Genomic DNA, 26,042 nt, shown 5'->3' with positions numbered 1-26,042 from the left:
TAGCTGAGGACTAGATGTGGACTCCATACCAGTGCATGCTGAAGATGTAAGCCCTACCTCTAGGCGCCAAGTTCTCTGCGTTGGACATTGGGGTATCACCTGCTTAAGTCTCTTCTACACATTTCTGCAAATCTGGCTACCTGCCAAGTTTCAGCTGGACCCAGATTTTTGGGTATTGTAAAACAATCCAATTTAAGTTTTTATGGTGGTCAGCTGCTTTGAGCATCTTATAACTTGGATAGAAAAGTGGGAATCCTATTTATAAACGTGGGGAAAGTTTTAACATGTTTTAAAGACAATAGACTGGTTGTCCTCCTTAAGACAATGCAACTGGTAAGACTTGGCAGTTGCAAGACATCAGTTTTCTTTAATGCCCAGAATGGAAACAGGAGGTCACCTGCTTGAATTGTCTTTTGGTGTGTGATGCAATACGTCCTAGATGCCACTGAGTCAAAGTTCTTGGCGCTCGCTGCCCACTTGTCCAACTTAAGATCTCAAGTTGACCACTTCACTACACTGCAAGAAAAATTAAGGAATTTTTTGGCTGCTGAAGGTATCAAGGTAAAGCTTCTTTATACAGTTGAAAACTGGTGCCCTGACTACCTTTTTCTGTTCACTTTTAGTGGGACAGAAGAAGTTCCTGGGAAAGTAGACTTCCTCGAAGAACTCATTGAACACCAGGAAGAGGAAGTGCTACAAGGATTCTTGCAACAGGTGCTGCATTTGTTGAATGCTGAACTCATAGAACTGAATGGAAGCCAACCTATAGTTTTTGGCTTTGGTGGTTGGGGGAGCCATATTGCATGGCCACATTCAGGACCTCTGCTGTCAATGTCTTCAGTGTGCCTAGACAAATGCCCTTCCCAGTATACAAGGTCATCCCTACATTAGGAAATGTGTAGATGTTCATAAATATAGGGATCCTCAAATAGAAATTGGTTTTGGCTTAATTGTTGTTGTGTTGGTTTTTGTGACTTAGATCAGTGACTTTCAACGCTTTTTGTCTCATGGCACACTTACCGCTATGGTTTTTGCCTCTTGCGATGTCACTTCTGCTTCCAAGAGACTCTTCTGGGTTCTAGTGCAACTGTCTAGTAACAAATAGTTACTTTGCTGGCAGAGGAACAGACAATTTGTTACTACAGACAGTTGCCTAGAAACAGAGCTGTAGAACCCAGAAGAGTTTGTCAGCAATTTTCATCCGCTGTACTCCAAACTCTTGCAGCACATCAATGTGCAAGGCACACTGTTTGAAAATAGCTGACTTAGATGAACTATGGAATGCAACTATGCTTAAAAGGTAATAGCTTTTTTTTTTTTTAATACTATAACTTCACAGTCTTATTCAGGACTGTGCTGAGATGCAACCTTCTCTCCCCCCCCCCCCCAACTCCACTAGCCTGATCATAGTATGGGGAGTAGGGAGAGGAAGCCTCAACTGCTTTTTTGGGGGGGAGGGGCGACGGAACAGTTGCAGAGTGTGAAGCAAACTATTGGCATATTGTTAGCTTCTGATGACAAGCAGGTGCTACTTCCTCCCCCCCCCCATTTATTTATTTAAAATATTTATACCCCACCTTTCCCAAAGCTCAAGGCAGCTTACAAACTTAATACATAAAATACAGCATAAAATTATAAAATGAACAGTTATAATCCAGAACATCATTTAAAGCCAGCCCTTACTCTTAACATAAGAAGAGCCCTGCTGGATCAGGCCGACAGGGATCCATCTAGTCCAGCTTCCTGTATTTCACAGCGGCCCACCAAATGCCCAGGGAGCACACCAGATAACAAGAGACCTGCAAGGCTTCCTGGGAATTGTAGTTAAGAACATAAGAACAGCCCCACTGGATCAGGCCATAGGCCCATCTAGTCCAGCTTCCTGTATCTCACAGCAGCCCACCAAATGCCCAGGGAGCACACCAGATAACAAGAGACCTGCAAGGCTTCCTGGGAATTGTAGTTAAGAACATAAGAACAGCCCCACTGGATCAGGCCATAGGCCCATCTAGTCCAGCTTCCTGTATCTCACAGTGGCCTACCAGATGCCTCTGGGAGCAGGCAAGACAGTAAGAGACCTGCATCCTGCCACTCTGTTGCTCACTCTGCCTACTTCTAAAACCAGGAGGTTGCACATACCCATCACGGCTTGTAACCTGCGATGGACTTTCTCTCCATCAATTTGTCCAATCCCCCTTTAATGGCATCTAGGCCAGATGCCATCACCACATCCTGTGGCAAGGAGTTCCACGGATTCTTTACTCACTGGGTAAAGAGATTTTCTTTTGTCCTCTGTCTCGGCTTCATGCTGACGCCGCATGATTACTGATGTGGTGTCACCATGAAGCCATATTTGAGTGAGGGCAATACTCTCAATCCTTGTGGAGAAAAAAATGTTGCTTATCTGCAACTGGGAGAATAATTGCTACCAGCACCACCCAGATTACAACACAGAGGATGGAAAAATGTGAATGGGCACACTTTCATGGCACTTTTCCCAGTTCTCACCTGTGTACCATCCATTTTTGCTGGAGGGAAAGGTGAAGCCTGACCAGTAACTTGCAGGCTTGACTTTTCATAGGCTTAACCCCTGCTAATTGGGTAAGAGGCACTTTTTCAAGTGGGGGCTCCTTTTTTTTATAGCAGGGGGAGAGTAACTGGCCCCCCTCACCCCAGCACTGTCTGTTCTAGTGGCTGTCTGCTGGTGTTTTGCATCTTTTAGATTGTGAGCCCTTTTGGGACAGGGAGCCATTAGTTATTTGATTTTTCTCTGTAAACCGCTTTGTGAACTTTTAGTTGAAAAGCGGTATATAAATACTGTTAATAATAATAATAAAGGGAACTTTTGCCTGCTTTTATCTTGCTTGTAAACACCTGGGGCATTGCAGGGGATATGCCACTGTCTCTCCATAAGAAAGGAACTGTCCTGGTTACTGTCTCCTGTGTACCTTTTTTGGAGTGGACCTCTTATTTTACAAGGCTTTGTTTTTGTATTTCACAGGCTTTAATGTCATCTCTGCATCCCTTGGGAAAACTGCTGAAGGCTCTGACAGTGGCATTCCAGGCCACCTACTCTGGGATTGGTGCCAACAAGCACCTTCTGACCATGGCCCAAGCGGAGGTCAAACATTATGCCAGGAAAATATGGGAGTTTTACCGGTACGTCCTAGGGGGAAGATACCTGGGCAGATGCCTTCTGCAAACTGAGCCACTTCAGTTTCTAATTGGGGTTGGTGAGCATTTTAACTCATTTCAGTGGCATTTAATGTACTCATTTCATGTACTTGTGGTCATTCAGGGCTTTGCTGCATCTTGCCTTGGAGGTCAGAGGACAGCTGGCTGCTGACGACTTGGAGCAAAGGTAGGTGCTGTGGAACTATTTATATGGAGTGTATCCCTAGTTACCTTCCCACCCACCCCCTTTCTGCATCACTTGCCACCCCTCCCCCTCGCCCATTTGTTTCACTTCAGTGAAACTGACAAGGTTTGGAGGAAGCCTGTGAGTTTTGCATTTGTGTTGTATTTGCCTGCAGGGCCCTGCAAAAGTCTGCCTGTATATACTCACCAGCACTGATCTACCTGTGATTGATCACTAGCTTGACCCTGTTGGGGAAGCTGCTCCACATGCACAAATCAATGGAAAAGCTGGGAGGGGTGTGGGGCTGGCCGAAAACCTCTCAGCAGCTGAGCTGCAGGTCAAATCCCTCCCTCCCCTGGTGACGTCCCAGTGTCTACTGCTCCTACCCCTTGGATTGGAAAAAGGAGTTCGGAGCGGAAGAGAGTGATGGATCAGAGTATTGGTGCATCCCCCTCTTTTCCAGTCCAAGGAGTGGAAGGAAGAGGAGCAGCACTGGAGATGGTGTGTAGTCAGAAGCAGGTGATTTTTGCCAGCCTGCTCCCTGAGGCAAGCATCTTCAGCCTTCATTAATCTTTGCAGACAGCCAGAGGGGGGCAGTGCAGTAAGCATGGCGTGCCCCTCAAAGCACCATTTAAGTGACCCCTCCCCTTTGGTGTCAGAGCCATTCAGGCCAGCAGTGGTACCTTGCCAGTGCTGTCCCAAATGGCTCTGCCACCGAGGAGGAGGGGGCCACTTACAAGGTGCATTGCAGAGCATGCTGTACTTACAGCCCCCCCCCTCTAGCTCAGCTTCTGCAGACAGCAATTGGAGTGTCTACCTTACCAAAGGCTACTACTTCTCTTCTTTTCTTCCCACCCTTTATCCCATTCAGTGACCTAGATGGCCTCCGCATTATCTTGCCCCTCATCCTTCCGTCTGTCTATCCAGAGCTTTCAATGTTGTACATGCTTTACCATGAAAAAGAAGATGACCATTACTGCCAGGGGATTGTGGATCTGAGTCTGCTTCCTGATGTGAAGCTGCTGGAGTTCCTGGACATCCAGAAGTGAGTTTTACCCCCCCCCCTTTTTGTCATGCCAATGAAGAGGGTCTGTTCTGTGGAAACTTTCTAACCTGTTGCATCTCTCAGGCTAGGCCAAGTTGTAACAACTTGACATGCAACGTATGTGAATACTAGCTAAATAAAATGTGAATTTGTATATACAAATTGGAATACAGAAGTTCCTCCATTTATGAACACATTCAGTTGCAGGGATCTGTTCATAATTCGCTTTGTGTTCATAAGTAGGGGAGCTTCTGTGCATAAAATGAGCCATGATGGAGAGGACCAAAAACCCATCCAGTCCAGCAACCTACTAGGAAGCTTTTAAACAGGACCTGAATAGCTCTCCATCATCACTTCCCCCCCCCCCCATTCACTCAGTAACTGATATTCATTGGCCTATAATGACTTTGAATAAGGGGACTCTGTGTTGCCACCATGGTTAATAGCCACTGACCAACCTCTCCTCCATGACTTGTCCAATGTCCTTTTAAAACCTCAAAAGCCAGAGGCCATCATTGCTTCCTATGGCAGTGAATCTCACAAATGATTCCACAGATGATGGGCTGAATGGCACCACTAGCTCTATAAACAATCCATGTTTTGCAACACTTCAGTTCCATTCCATAGGCCACTGCCAAACAGAAGGTGCCCCTGGCACTGCTGGGCCTTTCGAATAGACCCTCGGATGTCCAAATTGCATATTATATGATGTTCCATATCTAGTTCTGCTATGCTTTCCAAAATTAACTTTGGCAGGCTGTGAACCGGAGTAGAGGAAGGGTGGGTGAAAAATGGGTGGTTAAGCATTTCCCCTTCTGTCTTTTTCCTCTTCAAAAATAATTCTCCCCAAGCTGCCTTTTCACCCCTGGGAGGAAAAATATGGGGTTTCCATATCTTCCCCATATTTCTTCCCATGGATTAAAAAGCAGCTTGAAGGGCTACTCGCATTGAAAAGGAACAGGAGTTGGAAGGGCCAAGTGGATCCCCCACTTGCACTGTTTGGACATCACCTACCCAGCCTAGTCTGGGTTTAAAAAGCATAGAGGCAAGAGGCCTGAAACTGCATGTGCGCAGTGGGGTGTGAGCGGAAGCCATTCCGTTTCCCTTTGGCTGCCCATTGTCTCTGAGCTGTTCTCTTTTGTTCCCAGTGCCACAGTCTGGGGAGGAGTGGGCTCCCTTGGCTCCATTCTGCTGCCCTTCCAATGATTCCAAGGCAAACCACTGTTCCTCAGGGTATTCTTGCTTATCTCTGGAGGTCCTTTACCTGTGCTGTGAAACTTACCTTTTGGGAACAACAGTGTTAAGTCCAAGTGAAGGAGTTCAGATTTTGAAACTGTTGCACCCTCCTTTCTCTGCAGGCAGCTGTGGCCCCTCAAAGATCTTAAACTAACAAGTAATCAGGTAAGACACTTTCAATTTCCTGCCTTCCTAGCCTTGGTCTTCACCTGCAGTGTTCCTATGACGTTGTCTTCACCTGGGCCTGTCAATCATTGGTCCATCTATGTTTTCGTCCTCACTGACGGGCTGCTGCTCTCCAGTGTTTCGGGGAAGGATCTCTCATAGGACTCCCTTCCTGCAAAGGACATGTTCTACCACGAAGTTACAGCCCCTCCTTAAGAAGAAGGTAGTAGAGTAGATTGTATCACATGAGACTGCTGGGGGAGGGTGCCAGGTTTTTTTCTCTTTGCTGTAAAAAAAAAAAATGTTCTCCTGCAGGGAAAGCAGCAGAGAGGGCCAGAATCTCTTCATGATTCTGATTAGCTTTTCTTTACAGGTGGGTGGGCCCAAGCATGGGAAGGGGAGGGGTATGCTTTACAGGGGTCCAAAAACTCTTAAGGATAAGAAGGTGTCATGCCCTGAAGCTACAAGTGTGGCCCACACCGGTAGAAGACCCGGGCTGGAAGCTAAGGGGACAAAGTCCCCTGGGGTAGTTTTTTTTTTTTGGGGGGGAGACATTGGAAATGGATGCCACAAGAGGAAAGGAAACCAGGTGGAGAAGCTTGTGGAGGACTGCTGAAGAAAGCCCGTTGGCTGACCAGTATATCCTGCCATAGGAAATGAGGCTGGAATGACTGTGGGGAGGAAATGGGGCTAACAATGCTGGTAGTCCCAGATGTTGGGGAGAGAGAGAAGACATGTGGGGCTTTAGCTATAAATGTAAAAACTCCTCCCAGGTGCTTGTGTTAATTTTGTCCTGAAGCTCCCAGGTATCCTGGTGTGCGTTGTGTGAAATTCCAACACAACTTCAGCCACGTAGAGAAACAGGAAGTGCCTGCATCTATGTTTGTGTCATGCAGGCAGGCAGGTTCTGTAGTGGTGGCCAACAGTGTGGAAACGCCTGCCTTGTTCAACAGAAGGTCAGAGCAGGGAGACTTGCAATCCTTCTCAGATCTTGAATTCAGTGAATTGGGGAGAGTTGGGGGTGCGATACAAGGACATCTGCAAGAGGGATCTGAAGGCCTTAGGAGTGGACCTCAACAGGTGGGAAACCCTGGCCTCTGAGCGGCCCGCTTGGAGGCAGGCTGTGCAGCATGGCCTTTCCCAGTCTGAAGAGACACTTGGCGAACAGTCTGAGGCTAAGAGACAAAGAAGGAAGGTCCATAGCCAGGGAGACAGACCAGGGACAGACTGCACTTGCTCCCGGTGTGGAAGGGATTGTCACTCCCGGATTGGCCTTTTCAGCCACACTAGACGCTGTGCCAGAACCACCATCCAGAGCGTGATACCAGAGTCTTCCGAGACTGAAGGTTGCCAACATTGGGGGTGTGCATATAAGTGTTTGCTATCTTGGGTTTCATAACATGGCCTAAGTGTGCCCACATGTGTTTTGTGTTTGTAGAGACGCTCTCTTGTCAAAGACCGGTGCTTTCTTTCTGCTATTGAGTGTCTACAGAAACTGATGTAAGTTTCCACTTCTGTAAGCAGACCCTTTGCCCTGTCAACAGTTTGGGGGGGGGGGAAGCAAATAGATACAGCTGTAATTTAATCCTGGCTGGCTGTACTACTCATGTGGAGAGTATAGGAGCAAAGGATTTCAAGGCTGGGAGGAAAAAGCTACTGATTTGAAAGTGTGTGTGTGTTCGTTCATTCATTAGCTGCTCTTGAGAAAAATCTTATAAGGGTCCCTGCATCAAAAACAAAGTTTCAAAAATATCTATTAAGGTAACTACAGTTGTGCACCAGAATTCTGATCTCTATGCAGACTCTCCCAATTTGCTCCCAACTTCTGTTTCAGCTCATTATGACATGGGGATGGAAACCCCAACAAGTGGAGCCCCCCCCCCTCAGTTTCTAAGATCTCACCAGGCATTGCCTGAATATGTTCTCTTTCAGGCTGTAGGAGTGGCTTGTCTTTTAATCTACGTGATGGCTAAAATTAAGAGCTTGGTATCCAGGCAAAATGGCATGCTTGTGTCATGCTTGCTGAACATTGGATGCTTGTTTTGTAGCTTGGGGATGCGCCAGGGTTTTTTATTTTGAACTAGCCACCACGTCCTTTCCCTCTGCAGCACCACAGTTGACCCACGGGAAAAACTGGACATCCTCCAAAAGACCTATGAGGAGATTGAGAAAACCATAAGCCGAGTACTGGAGAAGGAATACAATCCACCAATGGATGATCTGTTGCCGTTGCTGACATATGTTGTGACACGAGCAAGGTCGGTGCGCTCATTCTTTTTCCCGTGTTCTCAGAGGACCCTACTTGCTGCCTGCAAGCTGGAGTGCATAGAGGAACTTGTTCCAGACCCAATCCTGGCTTCCACCTTTAAAGCCCTGACTGGCCTGGGACCAGTGTGTCTTAGGGTTAGGGCCCAATCCTACCTCCAACCAGTTTATGCCATGCTGCTAGAGCGCGTACTGCATACTATGGTGAGGGGAGTGATCTGCAAGAGGCATGCAAAAAATGTTTTACTGCCACTATTGGGTCTCCTCAGACCTATGCCAGCTCTTTTGCTGGTGCAAGTCCAAAGAGACACTGGGGTGGGCGGTGGGTCCAGGTCAGGAAGGGAGGATAAAATATTGGCATGTGCTGCTGCCACTGAAATCTTCCTCCCCCAAACTGCCCCCTCTGCCAGCTTATCTGCTCTGACACAGCATCCAGAAGCTACTGTAGCGCATGGGGGGATCTCTGTCCGTTTGCACCATTGGTCCCACTGTTTACGACAGTGGTATGCCATTTTGTGATGCTGTAAGAGGACTTAATGGCAGTAGATCACAAGATCCTCTGATACAGACCCTCCATAGGATTGGGTCATTAGATTCTTGTAAGAGGTGGTGGTGGTTCTTATTCAAGGCCCTACTTCCTGTTCCATCAACAGTGGAGTTGTGGCAGATGGGCACCAGAGACAGCCTTGGTACCAAGTGAGGAAGATCCATCAAATTCATATAGAAACATTCAGATTTTTTTGACACTGTACAGTTTGTGAACTTGTGAATATTTTTATTAATGGTATGGTATATTGGGAGGTGCTTTAATACAGTGCAACCATTTCTTCAACAGGTGTTGTCAGTAGTATTTTTTGTTCTCTTGATAGAATACAACATTTAGGAGCAGAAATCCACCTGATCAGAGATTTGATGGACCCTGCAAATGAAGGAGGAATGTATGATTTCCTGCTTACTGCACTGGAAGTAAGGAGGGGAAAAAATAAAGCTGGGGAGGGAGGGAGAATGCCTGAGAATAGACTAGCTGGTCAAGCTAGCTGTATGGTCAGCCAGATACTTCTGGGAAGTTTATCAACTAGACCTGAAGGCAACAGCCCTTCTGCATTGTTTGGTTTCCAACAACTAGTATTCAGGGGTATACTGCCTCTGGACATGGAGGATCCACCTGGAACCCCTGGCTTACAACTCTGGTTTATCGTTGAACCAGGGTCCAGTGCTATACCTTGTGACAGCAAAATACAATTTTTGACCTATATGCAGAAGATTATCTTAAGGGGCAAAGCTTCAAGTCTTGCAGAGCCTCTGAGATCAATGGGTATAGCTGGTAGAGGAGCAGGGAGGTGGGCAGACTCTCATGGCAGCCAAGCAGGGGAGTAGTCTGCTGGGTGAGTGGGAGCAGTTTTGTGGTTCCCCTCCGTGGTTTTGTGCATGCTGGAGAAAAGCTGCAGGCACTGAGGGTTCTAGCAGGAAGTGGAGCAGGGTGTATTACTTGGAGTAATCTAATTTCCTGGGTTGGAGCAGGATGCATTTCTGCCCGGTCTGCTGCCCAACTTGCTTGGTGCTTCCCTCTTTGTTTAAAGGGCCCACATAGAGGAAGGAGCAAGGGAAGGGGTGCATGGGTTTTTTGAGGACCATGGCAGCAGCGCTATACAACGGACCCTCAATATAACATTCAGAGTTACTAAAGTCTATTAAATTGAGACTGGCTCACTGTGTCTGTCTCCTACAGAGTATTCAGGTTTCTTTCCAGCCATGAAGTTGGGAAGTGGATCTGGATACTAGATGGTGCTTATGGAGGCTAATTCACTGCACTTGAAAGCAGCATAGTTGGCATTTACTGACCTCAAGGCTTGGGTACCAATTGCAACTGATGCCTCTTCCTCCTTTATCCCCTTACTCTCTCTTTCAGTCATGTTACGCACTCATCCGGAATGAGATAAGACAGAGCTGGCATGTGCCTCACAATTCCTGAATGTTTCACACTGGAGCAGATCGTCACACCGTTTTGATCCACCATTTCTGTTCTGAGTTCCATTAGCACAATGGAAAGAGAGGGAACTTTTAATACTTGCTGCTGTTTGTATTTGTCTTTCCTATGGGAAGGATGTTCACTTTTTACGGTAGAATTTATTTGACTGAAAATGAGCATTTCATCCTTTTCTATGCTTGAACACAGAACTGAATGTGGGGAAGGGGGAGGAGGAAGGCGTGCAGGAGGTAGAATCCTGGCTTTTCCAGGACCAAAAGTGAAGCTCCTGTTGGTGCCACCAAAATCAGATCAGCTTTCAGTATTTTCCGATCAGTGGAATTTTTTTTAACAAACACAGGTTTTCTCCAACTTTTCATTTCTCAAGCTACCACTATTTCCCTGTTCGAGAACAGTGTTGTGTGCTTCATCATAGCTTGGGGAAGGCATCTGGTTGCCCCATGCACTGCCACTGCAGGATGGCTAAGTGTCACCTGGTTGATGTTGTACTGGTAGGGGAACTGACTAGCTCCACATTTTAATCTGGTGTCACCTGTGACTAACAGATCTATGCTGAAGGAAAGTTCAGGCCCCTGTGGGTGAGCTGTAGCCTACTGGTAATTCTAGATTAGTGGTGAAGTCAAGTTACTTGACATATTTCCGGTACCCAATTTTGATTGTGATGTTGGCCCAGAATTGGCAAACTTGATCTGCTCTCTGCCATTTTCTATCAGAAAGGACATATTTAATAGCAGAATGGAGAAGTTTAGCCTCCTGCTCTTTCCCCTACATGCTCTACCTGGCTTTTTAAAAAAGCTGCTAATAACCCATTCTTGATGTTTTCCCCACGCCCTTTTTAAATGTAAAGGACATTAAATTTCCTGAACTTGCCTAAGCACAGCCCAAAGTGCAGCATTTTGGGAGGAGGCCATTGTGACAGCCTTTCACACCCAGACCCACTGGGACTGTGTTGGGTATTGTTTCTCCACCTCCTTGAATCTTTGTGCAGGTACAAAGGTAGGAACGGGAAGCAGGACTCCAATGATTCATGTGGAGGCAGCATGAAACATGTTGAACTGATCCTTAGCAGGGGCTGTTATGACTGGAGCGCATGCAAAATGCTCTGTCCTGGCTGACAATTTTCATGGTGACTCCCTTTTTTAAATCAATAGACGTGGAACTCTACATCAGTCTTGCAACAACCATGGTCTTGTGAAAGGGAGCTGGCAACATGGCCACCCTTTCTTAAGGAATTAAACTTGAGAACATAGGACAGGAAGGCAAGAGCTCAGCCTGTCTTCTGGGTGTAAACAGAGTCAGTGTTTGATCATTTAGTTCTGTGAATTCTCATGTCGGAGCTAGTTGATGCTTCAGACGAGAACACTAATTCTATCCAAGGGACAAAGAAGAAAATGTGTTTTTAGAGTTAACAAAATAAAGACTGGCAGTTTCTGCTTAATACAGACTTTACATTGCTGCTTATTTATGAGACAAAATACACTGGATAAAATTTAATATGCTTATTTGAGTGTTATAATTAACTTTGTACTGCAATAAATTTTTGTTTTGGAGATTGCTCATTATTCATGGGGATGTATGAAACTGTCTTCACTAAGCCTCTGACCACATGTACATAAATCGGGGGGGGGGGGCATTTTCATGGAATAAGTACATCATATGAAGCAATAGTCACATAGTTTTCCTTATCCTGCTAGTTTTGTGCCACAGAATATCCAGGTATCTCTTTACCATTCATTGCCCACCTGATATTTCAGATTTGTCCACATAAGTTTTTGAATGAGTGACTGCAAAACCCACATGAATTTCTATGTCCATGAGTCTGGTAGGTGAGAGGGTGTTTTAGAAAGTCCTGGGAAGCCCTTCTTTGCTGAAGCTGCTACTCTCGCTGCTCCTGGCTTTAAAAGGCAGCTGTCTTCACTTCCCCTGAGCAGGAGCAAAAGGTGTGAAAGCAGACCCACTCTGAATGGAGGTTGCACATACCCATCATGGTTTGTAACCTGTGATGAACTTTTCTCCAGAAATTTGTCCAATCTCTTTTTAAAGGCATTTAGGCCCAATGCTGTCACCACATCCTGCAGCAAGGAGGTCCAGACTAATTACATAGTATATTTTGGGGAACCACTGGGACTTGGAGGTGTGCTGGAGAGAAACAGGAATTACTAGCTGGTCAAGGAGTCAATCTGGGCGCTCCAGGCCAAACATGCACTTCTGAGATGTCCTGTACCTCTGTGTTGCCTGCCTGTGGGGTGGTAATTTTCTGGCTTGGTGTGGTGCAGCTGAGGAAGTGATTAAATTATTCCAGATAGTTTCAGAAATTTGTTTACTGTTTCCCTGACTGTTAACTGAGCTATTATATACAACCTTGTTTGTTCAGGACACTGGAATGTCCTTCTATTCCAGCCCCTTAACACTAAAGTAGCCACAGAGTTTTTCCCTGATCCTTCTGGCAACCTCCAGCTCTCGAGACAGAATGTGGGGTAGTATGTAATTGGGGGGGGGGGGATTGCAACCTGAGACTCTAAGACATGTTTTACATATGGAGCTACAAACTATGGTTCATTCATCCCTCCCGTCTCACCTACGAACCTTTTTGTTTTTAGTCTTGATTTTCTGAAACTTCACTGGATATCACCCAGATAGCAGAGAACTGAAGAAATTGCTCTGCCCTCCAAAGACTGTCCTCTACTACTACTACTACAACATCAGCCTCTGGGCTGCAGATCACTATGAGAAAGGGAGATAACTTGTAAGCCTGGTGTTGCTGGATTTGCTTCAATGTTGTATGCTGTCCCTAGAAACTGGAGGCCAGAAAAGAACTTGGCACCAAGTTTTTCCCTATAAAGCAAGTTTTTGGAGGGATTTAATCTTTGGAAAAGGAAGGCAAGCAAGCAGCCTATCCTACGCTGATGACCTCCATCCCTCAGAAATAGCTGCAACTCTACACCAGTTCTAACAAGCCAGAGTGGGCAGGGATCTAAAGTATATATGGCGGCCCTTGCCACCCAACTTAATGTGTGATCCTTCAAAGAAAGAAACTGAAATGATCTTGACAAGTGATCAGAGAGTGAAGCATTATCAAAGAAACAAGGTCTTGTCTTGGTCCATGCATCCCCCCATATGGCAACTCAAAAGTGTATTTTCCCTTTGTATATTTGTATAAAAATACAAAAGTGTATTTTTGTAACAGTTCACAAAAGGCAGAGAACAGCAAACACAGGACTTAAAACCTCAACAAGCCAGTCTGAGTGAAGTGTAGGTTGCAGCGCCCATGGGATTCCTCTAAACGTCAGTTGGATGAGCTAAGCTCTTGTGGGTGTGAAGAGGAAATGGAGCTGAAGGGATCTGCAACGGGCAGCAGAAATAGACCCTTTGAAAGAATGAGAAAGCCCACAACACTTAATTTTTTTTTAATGTGCAGTTTAAGAAAGGTCTTGGGGTAACTTGGCAGAACAGTCTAGGATTGAGTAAACGCTGGCTCAGGCCTTAGCCATCCCCCTCAGAAGGGCCCCAAGTGGCAGTGGGACAGGCCCAGCCAGTCCCTGTCTAGAAGGAAGTCCCTGCTGCAGAAGTGCATCTTGTACAGTGTCCAGCCCTTAGTCACATGATGCTATGGCTCATTGTGCTCAGTAACAAGAATGTTGCTGCTGGTATGTTAAAACCATTGCCCAGGAAGGGCACATGCATGTGCCTCAAACACACACTGGTCCCTCCTTTTGCCTCTTAGCCAACCTAGGGGAATCTGCTGTTACTCTGCACTATACCTTCAGAGGAGACAGGCGTTTCTCACAAGGGAAACAGGATTCCTGGAGAGCTCTTTTGGCTTGTTTGGTGTTGCCCAAGGCTTGAAGGGCTGCCCTAAGCTAGGTGTGCATTTCCAACCAACTCTTCTGTACTGCTCCAAGTAGTCTGGGGACTCCAGTTCCAGCATCACTGTTTTCTTATAATACTGCACATAGGCTCTCAAACAATGCAGAAGAAAGGGAACTGGAAAAACAGAAGCCTGGTTCGTTATTGAAAAAGAGTCCTACCATCTTGCACAAAAGCCACTGCAGTGTGCTTAAGCTGCTATGCAACCACCCCAAAGGGTAACTTGGCTTTCCCTCCTGATCAGCTGTACTATAAATTCTGAGGCACTGAAATGCATCACCATTCCAGATTAATATACCCATCTTGAGACTACTTTCTGGCAAGAACTGAAAATATAAGAGTAGTTGAGAGGTCCTACATAGATGCTGGCAAGTCATAACCAGCATGGCCTATCCTAACAGAAGGCAACAATCTTTCAATTGTCTAGTGGACATCCACTGAACTCTCAGAAGCCCTGAAAGTGTGGCACTAAGGTTGAAAATTCCTTCTTCTGAGTGTGCCCCACCCCTTATTTCCTTTTTTCCAAAAGCACATATCTGTATTCAGTGGTGGCAATGAACAGGGGGCAGTGATAACTGCAGATAGGACCAGATTCTTCCTCTTACTAAAAGTTGACAGAAACTGGTACAAACAGTCATGCTGCCTATCATTAACCAGAAAAGGATGTAGCTTAGAAAAACAGACAAATCTTGTCAGATTCACACCTGGCTAGTTCTCGGTGAAGAAACAAATCATAATCCCCAACTTCAATTCAGAGTAATTTCCCCCCCAGTTTTTGCCAGTTTACTCCATTCCTTAACAAGCTGTAACATTCTATATAACAGCCCTGCTGGATTAGGCTAAGGGTCCATCTAGTCCAGCTTCCTCTAACTCACAGTGGCCTGCCCACCAGATGCCTCTGACCATTCAGGTTCCCTATTCACCACTGAAATTCACTGTGCTTAAGATCTGTAAACAGGGTAATTAGCATAACTCATCAGCATGCACCCAGGTTCCAAAGGAAGTATTTTTAAACCTGGTCAAAATAAGACAGGGAACTAGAGAAGGGCTGTATCTATCGCTGCTTTCAGGCGGTGCAGGAGGGCCTGCGGAGGAGGAGAAAGGGTTTCAGGCTTTAGCTTCTTGAATTCCTCATTGGCATTCAAAGAGGTCAACACCTTTGCAGTCCTTTTTAAATCAAAGACAGCATGCAGCATTCCCAAGCCAGAAATGGCAGCTCTATATGAATGCTTAGAGGCATCTTCCTCAGAGTGGTGGTTTTCAAGGACAAAAATCCTGTTCTCTGCAATGATCTTGAGGAAGTTGTAGAACTCCTTGTAGTCAATGCCAGTGTAAGATTTCATCAATACCTAGGAAATAGAGCAAAACCAGTCCAGCGTCATAGCTTTTCTACTCACAGTGATGCAAAACTGAACACTAGTTCCCATGCTGAGTGAAATGGGAACAATTTAACTTCACATCTAGCTTTACAGAGACATTAAGCCGTCTCCCTCAGCTCAGATTCTAAGCACCATTTTGAGTTGCCACAGTTAAATTCCACCCACATTATAATTTTCTGGACTGAACATCGGAGATCACCCTAAGAAAGAGAAGGATGGTACTTATATTAGCTCACTGTTCTTAAAACAGCAACAAAAATTATGCATGCTCCTATTGCCTGTCAGGCAGTAGCTGCAGATGAAGGCATCTGGGAGGGGGGCCTGGGGTCAAAAAGGGGCCTGGGAACCAAATTCACATTTGTAGGGAGAAGAGAAGGGGACCAAAGGAAACTCTGTAACCCCCGATAAAATTCTTGTCAGTTGCTCTGCTGTGGACTACTCATAGCAGTCCTCGTTCCAGTGCGCAAGTGGGCACTTCCATTCTCCTACCTGGCACTGCAGGTGCCAATCCTCCATTCCATCTTTCCATTCTCTGATCTCCCGTTGCACAGCAGCAAGTTCATCCTGGAGGAAGCTCCACATGATGGCCACATTGCACCCATTCACCCAGTTATGATTAATGGAGATGGTATCTTCCTAAAAGAAGCAGAAATAGCACAGATGCTTGTCCTTCAGACCATCATCAGCAAAGGACTACAGAGATATCTAGTTAATCTTCTGCTTCCATGTAGCTGAATTTTCACAATGGACATACTCCAGCATACTAACTCTGCTTATCCAGACATTTCCAAACCAGCTACAAGACTCACACATCGTGGCCACAGCCTGTTGACTACCTACATGTCGTCACCCCTCACTATCACCTCAGTCATTAACTGAGCTGTTGTAATATCTTGGAAAGTTTGGCTTACTTCCCTAAGTCAAGAAACCTGGAGCCAGAAAAGCTAGCTGGCCGAATTTGCTTCTGGAAAATCAGAAACAAACTAGTCAACCACCCCACTGAAATAATGTCTATAAGCAAGTGGAACAGTATCAATATTTGACTTGTCTTCTCACCTGCACAAGTCTTCCTTATTTGAACACAGGTCTTGTGTTCAAGACCTGGTTATTTGAAATTGTCTTGTGCCCTGTCAGATCACTGGTCCTCATAGTCCAGTACCATCTATGGCAACCAACAGCAGCAGCTGTTCAAAATTTCTCTATCAGAGGCCCCAGAGCTTCCATCTTGGGCCTTCTGCATGTAAAGCATGTGCTCTACCAGTGAACAATGGACCCTCCCCACATTTTTATACATAGGTACACTGATTCAAACCAAAGCCGCTCATGTATTCATAATTCATGTATTAGAGCAGCTTCTTCAGGAACATCCAGAAGTACCCAAGGCTAGCAACTCTCTGAAACCTCTTACCAGATTGAAAACTTGATGATGCCACCCACTTGGGATGAAGACAATTTCCCCAGACTCTTGTATGATTTCAACAGGAGGGCTGCTTTGGGCATAGCGAGGGTAAAGGTTGCTCTTCTTTAGGTCAGGTGAAGTGATGTCGAATGGCAAGTGACCATGGCGATCTCGGAGAAACTCCTCTTGCCCTGGGGGGAAGACCAGCCATTTCTTTTTCCCACAGATATTGGCCGACCAGCTGTAAGAGCGAAAGACATCTGCATGGAATGGAGTCCTGTGGGAAAAATTAGAAGGTTAGGAACATGCAGCTGAAAAGCCACAGGAATGTTGCTGACGCAGCAGACGGGGGGCTTGCAAGGGGACTAGGTAACATTCTTTCCAATGTCTGATGTGTTCCCAAACATTAAAGTCTCAGGATATTACTATTTTACTTGAAAGAAAGATGTGTGTACATGCACACACACAACCTGAAATCCATTTAGGCAAATCTATTTTCCAGCACTGAAAATAACACTCACAAATAGCTAGCTTGTATGGCTATTTTAATGATATTTGTACAGTCAGACCTCCTTATCTGCGGGTTCCACAGTCACAGTTTCAACCAACCTCAAATCAAACATTTGGAAAAAAAAATGCCACAAGAGACACCGACTTGTCCACCCCTTGGTCAAGAAGCACTTCAAATGTGTAATCCCTTTCTCCATGTTATTAGATTAACAAAATTAATCTTTAAAAAGGCAAGTGAGCCACAAATTGCTCCAGCAAGATCACAGCTGCAATCAGTTGTAAAAGGTTTCCTCACTGACACAAACTTTCTGTCATGCCCACAGTCTGAGAAGGTCTAAAGCAGTGATTTTCAACCTTTTTAATCTCATGGCACACTGACAAGGCACTAAAATGGTCAAGGCACACCATCAGGTTTTTGACAATTGACAAGGCACACCATGCTGCCGGGGGGGGGGGGGGGAGGTTCACATCTCCCATTGGCCCTATTAATAAATGACCTTCCCCCAAATTCCTGTGACACACACACAATGGAAAACTTCCATTGATCCAGACTTCTTGACGGTGCGAAGTGAAGCTCTGGCATCTCTCTGATGAAAATCTTATATGTATATTCAACATTTTATATAAGGAACAAGCAACCAGATTTTGATATCCACAGGGGGTCCTGGAACCAATCCCCCGTGGATACCAAGGAAGAACTGTAGGGACAACTATACCTTATTTTACAGGAGTCTAAAGCAACTTACAATAAGGTGCAGTATATTTAGTAAACAAATTTCTGGAGTTTAGCTGCAGATGGACTTGGGGTCTGGCCAACCCACAGAAGAACTTCTCCATTTGTCATTCCCTTAGCACTCTTTCACTGATACAGTGCTTTACAAAAGTATCTAATTCATCAGCAAGTATGCTTATCTACACCACACAATTAAAACATAGCAACAGGGACACCCCTATGCCTTTCTGCAATGGAACCTAAACTCAGGCAAGATTCTGTTGCGGGAAGGTCTGAACTTCCCTGTTATCTTGACAGTTTAGGGAGAGACAAAGTTTTAAAGCCAGGAAGCTCCAAGCATCTTTGTAACTGCCCCTTGGCTTAGTACGGATGAAGGGGTCACATAATTCAGATAATGAAAAAAATCACATAATCTGTCTGCCCCTGTGATGCAGGTTCAGGATGCAAAGGGATCTTATTGCTTTACCCTGCAGTGTTAATACACAATGTGCAGTGTTAATACACAAAAGGTGCACAGCGTTTAAGGTCAGAAAATATAATTTTGTAAGTATCTATGTTGTTGCCCACCTTTCTCTAAAACAGTGATTTTCAACCTTTTTCATCTCACGGTACAGTGACAAGACTCTAAAATTGTGAAGGCACACCATCAGTTTTTTCACAGTTGACAAGGCATACTACACTGCCAATGAAACTGCCGATGAAAGGGGGCTCATGTCCCCAAATGGCCCTACTAATATATGACTCTCCCCCAAACTCCTGCGGCATATCTGTTGACCATTCCCAGCACACCAATGTGTTGAAAATTGCTGCTCCAGAACCTGCTCATATGCATGTTTACTTAGAAGTAAGTCCGACTGAATTGAGCTGCACCTTTTACTTCTTACTTTGATACCAGTTATTGTTCCAAAGGGGATGCACAGAAGTTTTCAAATGGTTTTACCATGAGCCTTTTGGTCCCATGTAGACAAAACGATAGTCGTCCACTGCTATGGCATCCCAGTATTCATTCAGCCAGTCAGATGAAAAATAAATGGGGGTGGTGTAAATATCTTGTTCTGGGAAAGCCCTTAAAGACAAAACATTGGAAGATGTAGCATAGACAGGCAAAAAAAATCCATTCCTAATTCAGCACATGTACAACAGCATGCAAATAGCTGGATGGTGCCCTGACAACTGGGACTCTCATCTCAAATACATTATTAAACTGAATTCCTAGATCACCCGTCATTAATAAATTACTTTGGACTAGATGCTACTCTCTTAGAGGAACTCAATGATTCAGGTGCTCAAGAACTTCAGCCATGAAAACAGATCTTAAACGGTTTACTTCAGAGACAGTTTAGTTGAGGTGTATGTGCTTCTGGTTCACGCAATATGCTGCTCCCACAAATGAAAATATAAGAAAGCAACCACAACAAAATCTGAACTGTCCCTTAGGGTTTGATCCTACACCTAAAATAGTGGAAGTGGGAGGGGCCAACTGCTTATGTCATTCTCGTTTATCAACAGCAGTGGCAACAGGGCACTGCAATGCTGAAAGGAAGCTTTTCTCTATGCATTGCCTTCACACCTATGCAGGACTGAAAACTGAGTGGAAAAAAAATATGCCTGGCATTTCTTGTTAAAAGATCTCTGGTTTTAGAGCTGCTAACTACCCCTGCTCAAGTTTGATCCTACATCTAAAACAGTGGAAGTGAGAGGGGCCAACTGCTTCAAGTTCCTAGATTACAAGAGTCATGACTTTAATGGTGTGGAGGAGCTCATGGCAGGTTCACACAAAGCTCAAAGCAAAGGGGGAAAAAAGGTTATTAAGAGTTATCTGGTCTTCTTCTGAAGAACCAAACTGATGATCAGCACTTTAAGAGAACCCACTGTATATAAATGATTCCAAAGAGAATACAGTGTTGTGAAGGATAATTGATAGTATAACTACTTTGGGGCGTGCAAATATTCAAAAATCAGTGCAGTACTCTAAAACTGAGAACTGAAATAGGCACCATATAATGAAGCTCAACATAATTTACACCTTTCCTCACTTTAGCTTGTTGTACAACAGAAATGCTGGAGAAAATAAATTACATTCACTGTATTATTGCTTTGCAACTGATGCCAACAGTGCCCTCGTTTCCTCCTTCACCAAATCCCAATGATCCCTCCATTCGTTTTTTTCTGCTCCACAATCAAAGATCAGAGAGGTGTAACTATGCAAATATAATCATAACAACTGATGCTATAAACTGACAGTAAAGATCATCCTCTTCTACACAACCAGAAGTTTCTTGCATTCGTGCAGACATGGGGGAGAAAGGAAAAATGTACATTCGACACAGGCAGAAGCAGACAATACTAGCCAGATGCACTGTGAGAAATGAAAACCAAGCCGGCATCACACATCCCCCAGACCTCCTACCAAGCAGCTTGAGGATCTTGCAGTGCAGTTTTGAAACAGGCAGTTACTGCATAAGGGTGCTTCCAAAAGCTGAATCATCTGTCAAGGGGGTACAATTCAGCAGCATGCCAGGGCTTCATGTGAGCATGCTGAGAAGTGTCAAGGCTTCGCTTACCTGTGCAAGTGCCAATCCTTGAGGTAAAGGCACCCTCGGGGAGAGCGGTAGCTTTTTTTAATGTGCTCTTTCCAATAACTTATGTACTCCTTGAGTTTGAGATGCTCCTTTGGATTAGAATTGTATTCCTTGACATCACAGTTGGCAACAGGTACTACAGCCTCCCCTGAAATATAAACTCTTTGAGCCCATTGGAGAACAACTGATGTCCTGTTATGGTTACCATTAAAAGAGGGTGAGGGCCTTGAACCTGCCAGTTTTTGATCATTCAAAAATGAAACACTGTTAAGGCACTTTTTCAAGTGGGTCCTCCTCTTTTTAGCAGGGGAAGAGTAACTGGTCCACCTCACCCCAGCAGTGTCTTTTCTAGTGGCTGTCTGCTGGTGTTCTTACTGCATCTTTTTAGATTGTGAGCCCTTTTGGGACAGGGAGCCATTTAGTTATTTGATTTTTCTCTGTAAACCGCTTGTGAACTTTTAGTTGAAAAGCGGTATATAAATAATGTCGTTATAATAAGTGCTATACAGTATGTTAACGGAAACCCAGAAAGAGATTCCTTCAATCGCTGCCCAAATCATCCAGTGCTGGGATAATCATGGAGAAATGAACTAAGAGAATAGGAATGGACTACAGCCAGTTGGACTACGATTTTTACTTATCTTTTTAATTATGCTTTCAAGCTACAATCATTACAAATGAGTATCACAACTTCAGTAACACTACCCCACGTACTAACTTCTCAGCTTTCTGCTTGTGTTCTCCTGCTCATGGAAAAATATTTTGAAAAAAGTTTAATACAATTTGGATTTGCATCTTTTGGTTCTGTGTTCTGTCTTGAAAAAGTAAATTGCATATATCCATCATAAATATTAACCTATTAACATCCAGAATAAATAATCCCAGAGCTGTTATGCTGTAATGGTTTACAAACTGAGTTGCATGTAAGGAAATTCTACAATATACTTGAGTACAACTGTACTACTGAGGACAAAAAAGCCAAGCACAAAAACACACGTGTACCATGTCAACCATGAAGAAAGCACATATGTATAATTTGTGTAAACAAAAAATACTGAGCAGATGCTTTTTCAACCTCCTCTTGAAAACCTCAGATGAAGGAGGTTTGCAAAAAGAGCCTGAACAGCAAGGGAAAACTTCCAGATCAAGAAGAGTGAATCTGTCAGTGTTTGATTACATGTATTGGCAACCTTCAGTCTCGAAAGACTATGGTATCGCGCTCTGAAAGGTGTTTGATTACAGATATAGTACAATCATTCCTTTTACTGAATTTAATCGTGGGAAAATGCATCACTGGGAAACATATTATAGCTTGCTTGGAAGCAACTTGAAGACTTAAGAAGGACCAAAAAAAAAGCCTAGTTTCTATTTGGAGTGAATAGCCACAAATGCTCTTATGTCTGAAACTTAATACACTGTAAACGCTTAGCTTCAGCAGGGGCACAATCACAGCCAACGACATCTAGTATTCATAATAAAACTGACTTACCAAAAGTCCGCAGCAGGTAATCAAAGTTAGGCTTTCCATCTGGAGTCACCCACTTCCTCCTGCTGTCCCACCCCTCAGTGAACTTAGCAGAGAAAACACAGGGGTCATTGGGAATCAAGTAATCCTTGAAAAAGTCTGCATATGTGAATATTTCTGGCTTTTCAATGTAGTCAACATGTTCATGGGGTTGGCAGCTCGCACCCCTTAGTGGGCCACTATAATCACGAAAAAACTTAGTGGAGTAAGCAAAAGTGTCCCTTTCCATTCAGGCGATGGTACGTGTCTCACACCTAAGCTAGCAGGTGACAGGCAGAATTAAAATTGTTCTAAAATAAATAACTTGATATAAAGCAAATAGATAAATAAGGAGGTGCTTAGACAGAAGAATCAGGAAAGATGAAGGGAATTAAAAAAAAAGTCCAGTTCCAAATTTTGCTGGAAAATCTTCCCATTTGGCTTGTACTGTGTATAGCGAATGATGTTCTTTGCTTCTTTGAGTTCTTGAGGGTTAAAAAGCTTGAAAGGCTATATGATGTTATAGTAACTAAAACCTATTTATTCGCCATTATTTTCAACATAGGAACATCTGCACATTCAACTGTGCTAATTTGCTTCCATGCTTCTCTTTTACATTTCACAAAGAGCACCAGGTGGGGACAACTTCATGAAGATTTCTAGAAAGAAACAACAATATATTCATTTCAAAGAATGCCCCCTCGTGTGTTGATTCCTTCAGAACCGATTCCCATTTCACAAACCACAACACAGGAGTTATTTTTTCTAGTTCTAAAAGCAGCAGCAGGATTAAGGGTGCAACTCGAACCAACTTTCCAGCACTGAGATAAGGGCAATGCAGCCCTGAGGTATGGAAACAAACACTCCCTTCCCTTAAGGAGGCCTCCGTGACTGCCACCCAACTGATGGGTGTAGCACATTGCAGCACTGATGAATGTAGCACTATTGGTACAGCTACATCAGTGCCGGAAAGTTGGTTAGGATTTGGGTCACAGCCAAAGAATACATGTTAGAGACCCATGGGGCAACTTTTTGTAACAAAACAGCCTTAGAATTAACATTACTGTAAGAATTGACATATTAAAAGTAGATAACACACAGTTGGTTAGGCTGTAGTGGTTCAGACTGCAAAAACTGGGTCTGTCCCAGATGAGACAGACAAATTTTTATCTATCATATTTTTTCTTTCTTTACAGAAGATTTAAAGTCCCTGGAAATAGATGACAGATGAAATACTGGTGAAGAGAACCTAAGATTCCCACCATGTCTTTTTCCCAATCTGAATTCCTCCCTAAAACCTGCTTTTATATTTAAAAAAAAAAAAGTGGGCAGTCTGATTACTGATCTCCTGATGCATCATTTAGTCTCCAACAGAGTCTACTCAAGGAAACTCCCCACCCTTCTCCAACTGCCTGTACTTCAGGCTTTGCAAACTGTGGCCTCCTACTTAACCCACCAGTCAGAGGAGACCCAATGCAGTAGGCAGAGAAGTCTGGCTGCCAAATCAAGCTGTTCTTCTGCCAAACACTTGGGTAGTGGGAACTGGTCTGGCTGAGATTAGAAGAGCCCCATTGGATCAGGTCAAAGACCCATCTAATCCAGCCTCCTGTATCTCACAGTGGCCCACCAGATGCCTCAGCGAGTACACAAGACCACAAGAGACCTGTTGCCACTCCCTTGCACCTGGCATTCAGAGACAGCTGACTATGAAAACCAGAAGGCTGCATACACCCATCATGGCCTGCAACCTGTGATGGACTTTTCTCTCATAAATCTGCCCAATCCCCTTTTAAAGGCATCTAGGCCAGATGCTACTACTACCACATCCCGTGGCAAGGAGTCCCATAGTTCGTGACTTCTTAGCCATCCTCAGACAGACACCCTCAGAGATGTGCAAATGGCACAAACTCCATTCACATAAGAAGAGTACCACTGGATCAGACCAAAGGGGGCCCAGCAAGTCCAGCTTTCTGTATCTCAGTGGCCCACCAAATGCCCCAAGGAGCACACTAGACAAGAGACCTGCATCCTGGTGCCCTCCCTCGCATTTGGCATTCTAAGGTACCCTACCTCTTAAACCAAGAGATTGCACACACCCATCATGGCAGGGATGTGACATGGGTGGAGAGGCAGGTGAGGCACTGCCTTCCCACCGGAGCCCTTTGAAAAGCACCGCCGCTGTGTGATGTGCTCAAGCACACTCAACCCATGCGCTCTGCTCTGCTCATGGTCTGCAGCTCATGGTCTGCTCTGCACATGGGTTGAGTGTGCTTGAGCACCTCACATGGTAGCAGTGGCATTTTTCAAAGGGCTATGGTGGGGAGGCTCTGCCTCACCTGCCTCTACACCCACCTCATGTCCCCCACGGCTTGTCACCTGCGATGGTCTTTCCCTCCAGAAGCCTGTCCAGTTCCTTTCTGAGGGCATCTGGGCAGGTACCCTCAGCACATCCTGTGGCAGGGAGTTCCACAGGCCAGTGACAGGCACCTGCCCACCATGCCCTGCAGCCTGTGGTGAACTTTCCCTGCATTACTCAGCCCCACCCCTTTCAAAGGCACCCAGGCCAGGTGGCACCCGCACACCCTGTGGTAGGGAGTTCCACAGGTTAATGGCACGCCCCCTGCAGCCCCCTCCTCCGAACAGGAAAGGACCGACCCCTCCCCCCGTCTCGACGCTCCTCCACTCACCGGGCTGGCCGGCCGGTCGCCCTTCTCCTGCCCCCTTCAGAGTGCGCATGCGCACAGACACACATCGCGCGCGTACATCCCCTCCCCCCGTCACTGACCTGTCCAAGGCCGGCTCGGCACTGCCGTTACCTCAGTGGGCGCGCCCAAACGCGCCGCGCATGCGCATGCGCATGCGCATCCGCCGCCAAAGGAGGCGCGGTGTGTGTGAGAGAACTCCTGGAACAGGGGGATGGAGAAAGGTCACGGCTCGCGCCAGACTGACGGTTGGATAAGCGAGCGCTGCGCGCGCCCACCAGTAAACGGGGCCAATGAGAGGGCTCGCCGACTTGGCGCATGCGCGGTGTGCCTAAGCCACCAGAGAAGCGCAGGGGACGTAGGTAGGCAGCCAATAAGGGGGCGCGCCTGTTTGGCGCATGCGTAGTGTGCCTGCGCTCACCTGAGAGGAGAGGGATAGTAGGCAACCAATGAGAGAGTGTGCCGGCTTGGCGCATGCGCTATATGCTGTGCCACCAAGAGGGTTGGCAACCAATGTGAGGTCTCGCCGGCTTGGCGCATGTGCAGTGTATCTGCGCGGGGGGGCGACCGTCGCTGAGGGAGGTTCGCCCTGCGAAGGGGGGCTTCGGGTCTTCTGCGCGCCCAGCGGCTTCCCGTGGCGGGTGAAGGCGCGCTTGGCCTCTCCCGTCAAGGCCGCCTCAGCTGTCGGCGGCGGCTCTGCTCCTCCTTCCTGGTCCCCTCAGCCGGTCGCCGAGGAGGGGGCTGGGCGGGCCTCGCCGCCGCTTCAAGGTAGGCCTCGCCGGGGCCCTTTGAAGTCAGTCACGCGCCCCGGCTTAGCTCTGGAGTCTTGTGCGATCCCCGAGGGCTTGGGGCGGCTCACGATCCATCCAGGAAGCCGTTGGTCTGTGGAACTCCTTGCCACTGAGTACGGGGTGGCGCCTGGCCTGGGGACCTTTGGAGTGGGTGTGGAAGGAGAGTCCGTCGCCGGCTGCAAGCCGCGGTGGGTGTCTGCATGGAGTTGACCTGTGGAACTCCCTACCACAGGGTGTGGGGTGGCATCTGGCCTGGGTGCGTTTCAGGGCCAGGAGGCAGAGCCTCGCCACAGGGTCCTTTGAAAAGCGCTGCCACCGTGTGAGGTGCCCAAGCACCCACAACCCACGTGCAGAGAACCCAGGCCAGATGCTGCTCCACACCCTGTGGCAGGGAGTTCCACAGGTTAACTCCATGCAGCCCGCATGTTCCTGATGCCTTTGAAAGGGGCTTGGACAGATTTCTTGAGAAGTTCATCCCAGCTGGCAAGCCACAGAACACAACAGGGGTCAGATGCTCCA

At 46.0% G+C, this 26,042-nt stretch overlaps 2 protein-coding genes across 7 annotated transcripts in view; one reads left to right on the top strand and one right to left on the bottom strand.

Moving 5' to 3' along the window:
- ALS2CL (ALS2 C-terminal like) overlaps nucleotides 1-11,618 on the top strand; it is a 41,845-nt gene extending 30,227 nt beyond the window's left edge. For all 5 annotated transcript variants that reach the window (XM_066628495.1, XM_066628494.1, XM_066628493.1 and 2 more), the window contains exons 18-26: nucleotides 624-714; nucleotides 3,002-3,159; nucleotides 3,299-3,361; nucleotides 4,230-4,403; nucleotides 5,762-5,804; nucleotides 7,243-7,304; nucleotides 7,913-8,062; nucleotides 8,939-9,035; nucleotides 9,979-11,618. In XM_066628495.1, the coding sequence (XP_066484592.1) occupies nucleotides 624-714; nucleotides 3,002-3,159; nucleotides 3,299-3,361; nucleotides 4,230-4,403; nucleotides 5,762-5,804; nucleotides 7,243-7,304; nucleotides 7,913-8,062; nucleotides 8,939-9,035; nucleotides 9,979-10,041 (901 nt within the window). In that variant the 3' untranslated portion in view covers nucleotides 10,042-11,618. The remainder of the gene's footprint in view (nucleotides 1-623; nucleotides 715-3,001; nucleotides 3,160-3,298; nucleotides 3,362-4,229; nucleotides 4,404-5,761; nucleotides 5,805-7,242; nucleotides 7,305-7,912; nucleotides 8,063-8,938; nucleotides 9,036-9,978) is intronic.
- A 1,593-nt stretch (nucleotides 11,619-13,211) lies between these two features.
- JMJD4 (jumonji domain containing 4) lies at nucleotides 13,212-24,999 on the bottom strand. 2 transcript variants are annotated; one of them, XM_066628074.1, is made up of 7 exons: nucleotides 24,816-24,999; nucleotides 22,016-22,689; nucleotides 20,509-20,674; nucleotides 18,885-19,010; nucleotides 16,711-16,978; nucleotides 15,792-15,938; nucleotides 13,212-15,272 (listed from the first exon to the last, which is right to left on the bottom strand). In XM_066628074.1, exons 2-7 carry the CDS (start codon nucleotides 22,278-22,280, stop codon nucleotides 14,961-14,963), a joined length of 1,284 nt encoding a protein of 427 aa, XP_066484171.1. In that variant the 5' UTR covers nucleotides 22,281-22,689; nucleotides 24,816-24,999; the 3' UTR covers nucleotides 13,212-14,960. The 2 variants fall into 2 exon arrangements, with proteins under 2 accessions (XP_066484171.1, XP_066484170.1); XM_066628073.1 differs by lacking the exon at nucleotides 24,816-24,999 and adding an exon at nucleotides 24,718-24,782.
- Nucleotides 25,000-26,042: the final 1,043 nt, after the last annotated feature.

Source organism: Tiliqua scincoides, chromosome 5 (genome assembly GCF_035046505.1).
Source record: "Tiliqua scincoides isolate rTilSci1 chromosome 5, rTilSci1.hap2, whole genome shotgun sequence".
Lineage (NCBI taxonomy): Eukaryota > Metazoa > Chordata > Lepidosauria > Squamata > Scincidae > Tiliqua > Tiliqua scincoides.
Note: the sequence above shows the minus strand (reverse complement) of the source record. Positions and strands in the feature narration are given on the sequence as shown.

Bases quoted from the DNA above. Each gene is read 5' to 3' on its own strand.
- JMJD4 (XM_066628074.1), bottom strand. From the start codon at position 22,280: ATGGAAAGGGACACTTTTGCTTACTCCACTAAGTTTTTTCGTGATTAT. The intron at 19,011-20,508 runs GTAAGCGAAGCC...TTTGTCTTTAAG, and splicing joins AAGGATTGGCACTTGCACAG to GGCTTTCCCAGAACAAGATA. The intron at 15,273-15,791 runs GTAGGAGAATGG...TCTATTTCCTAG, and splicing joins ATTGGCACCTGCAGTGCCAG to GTATTGATGAAATCTTACAC.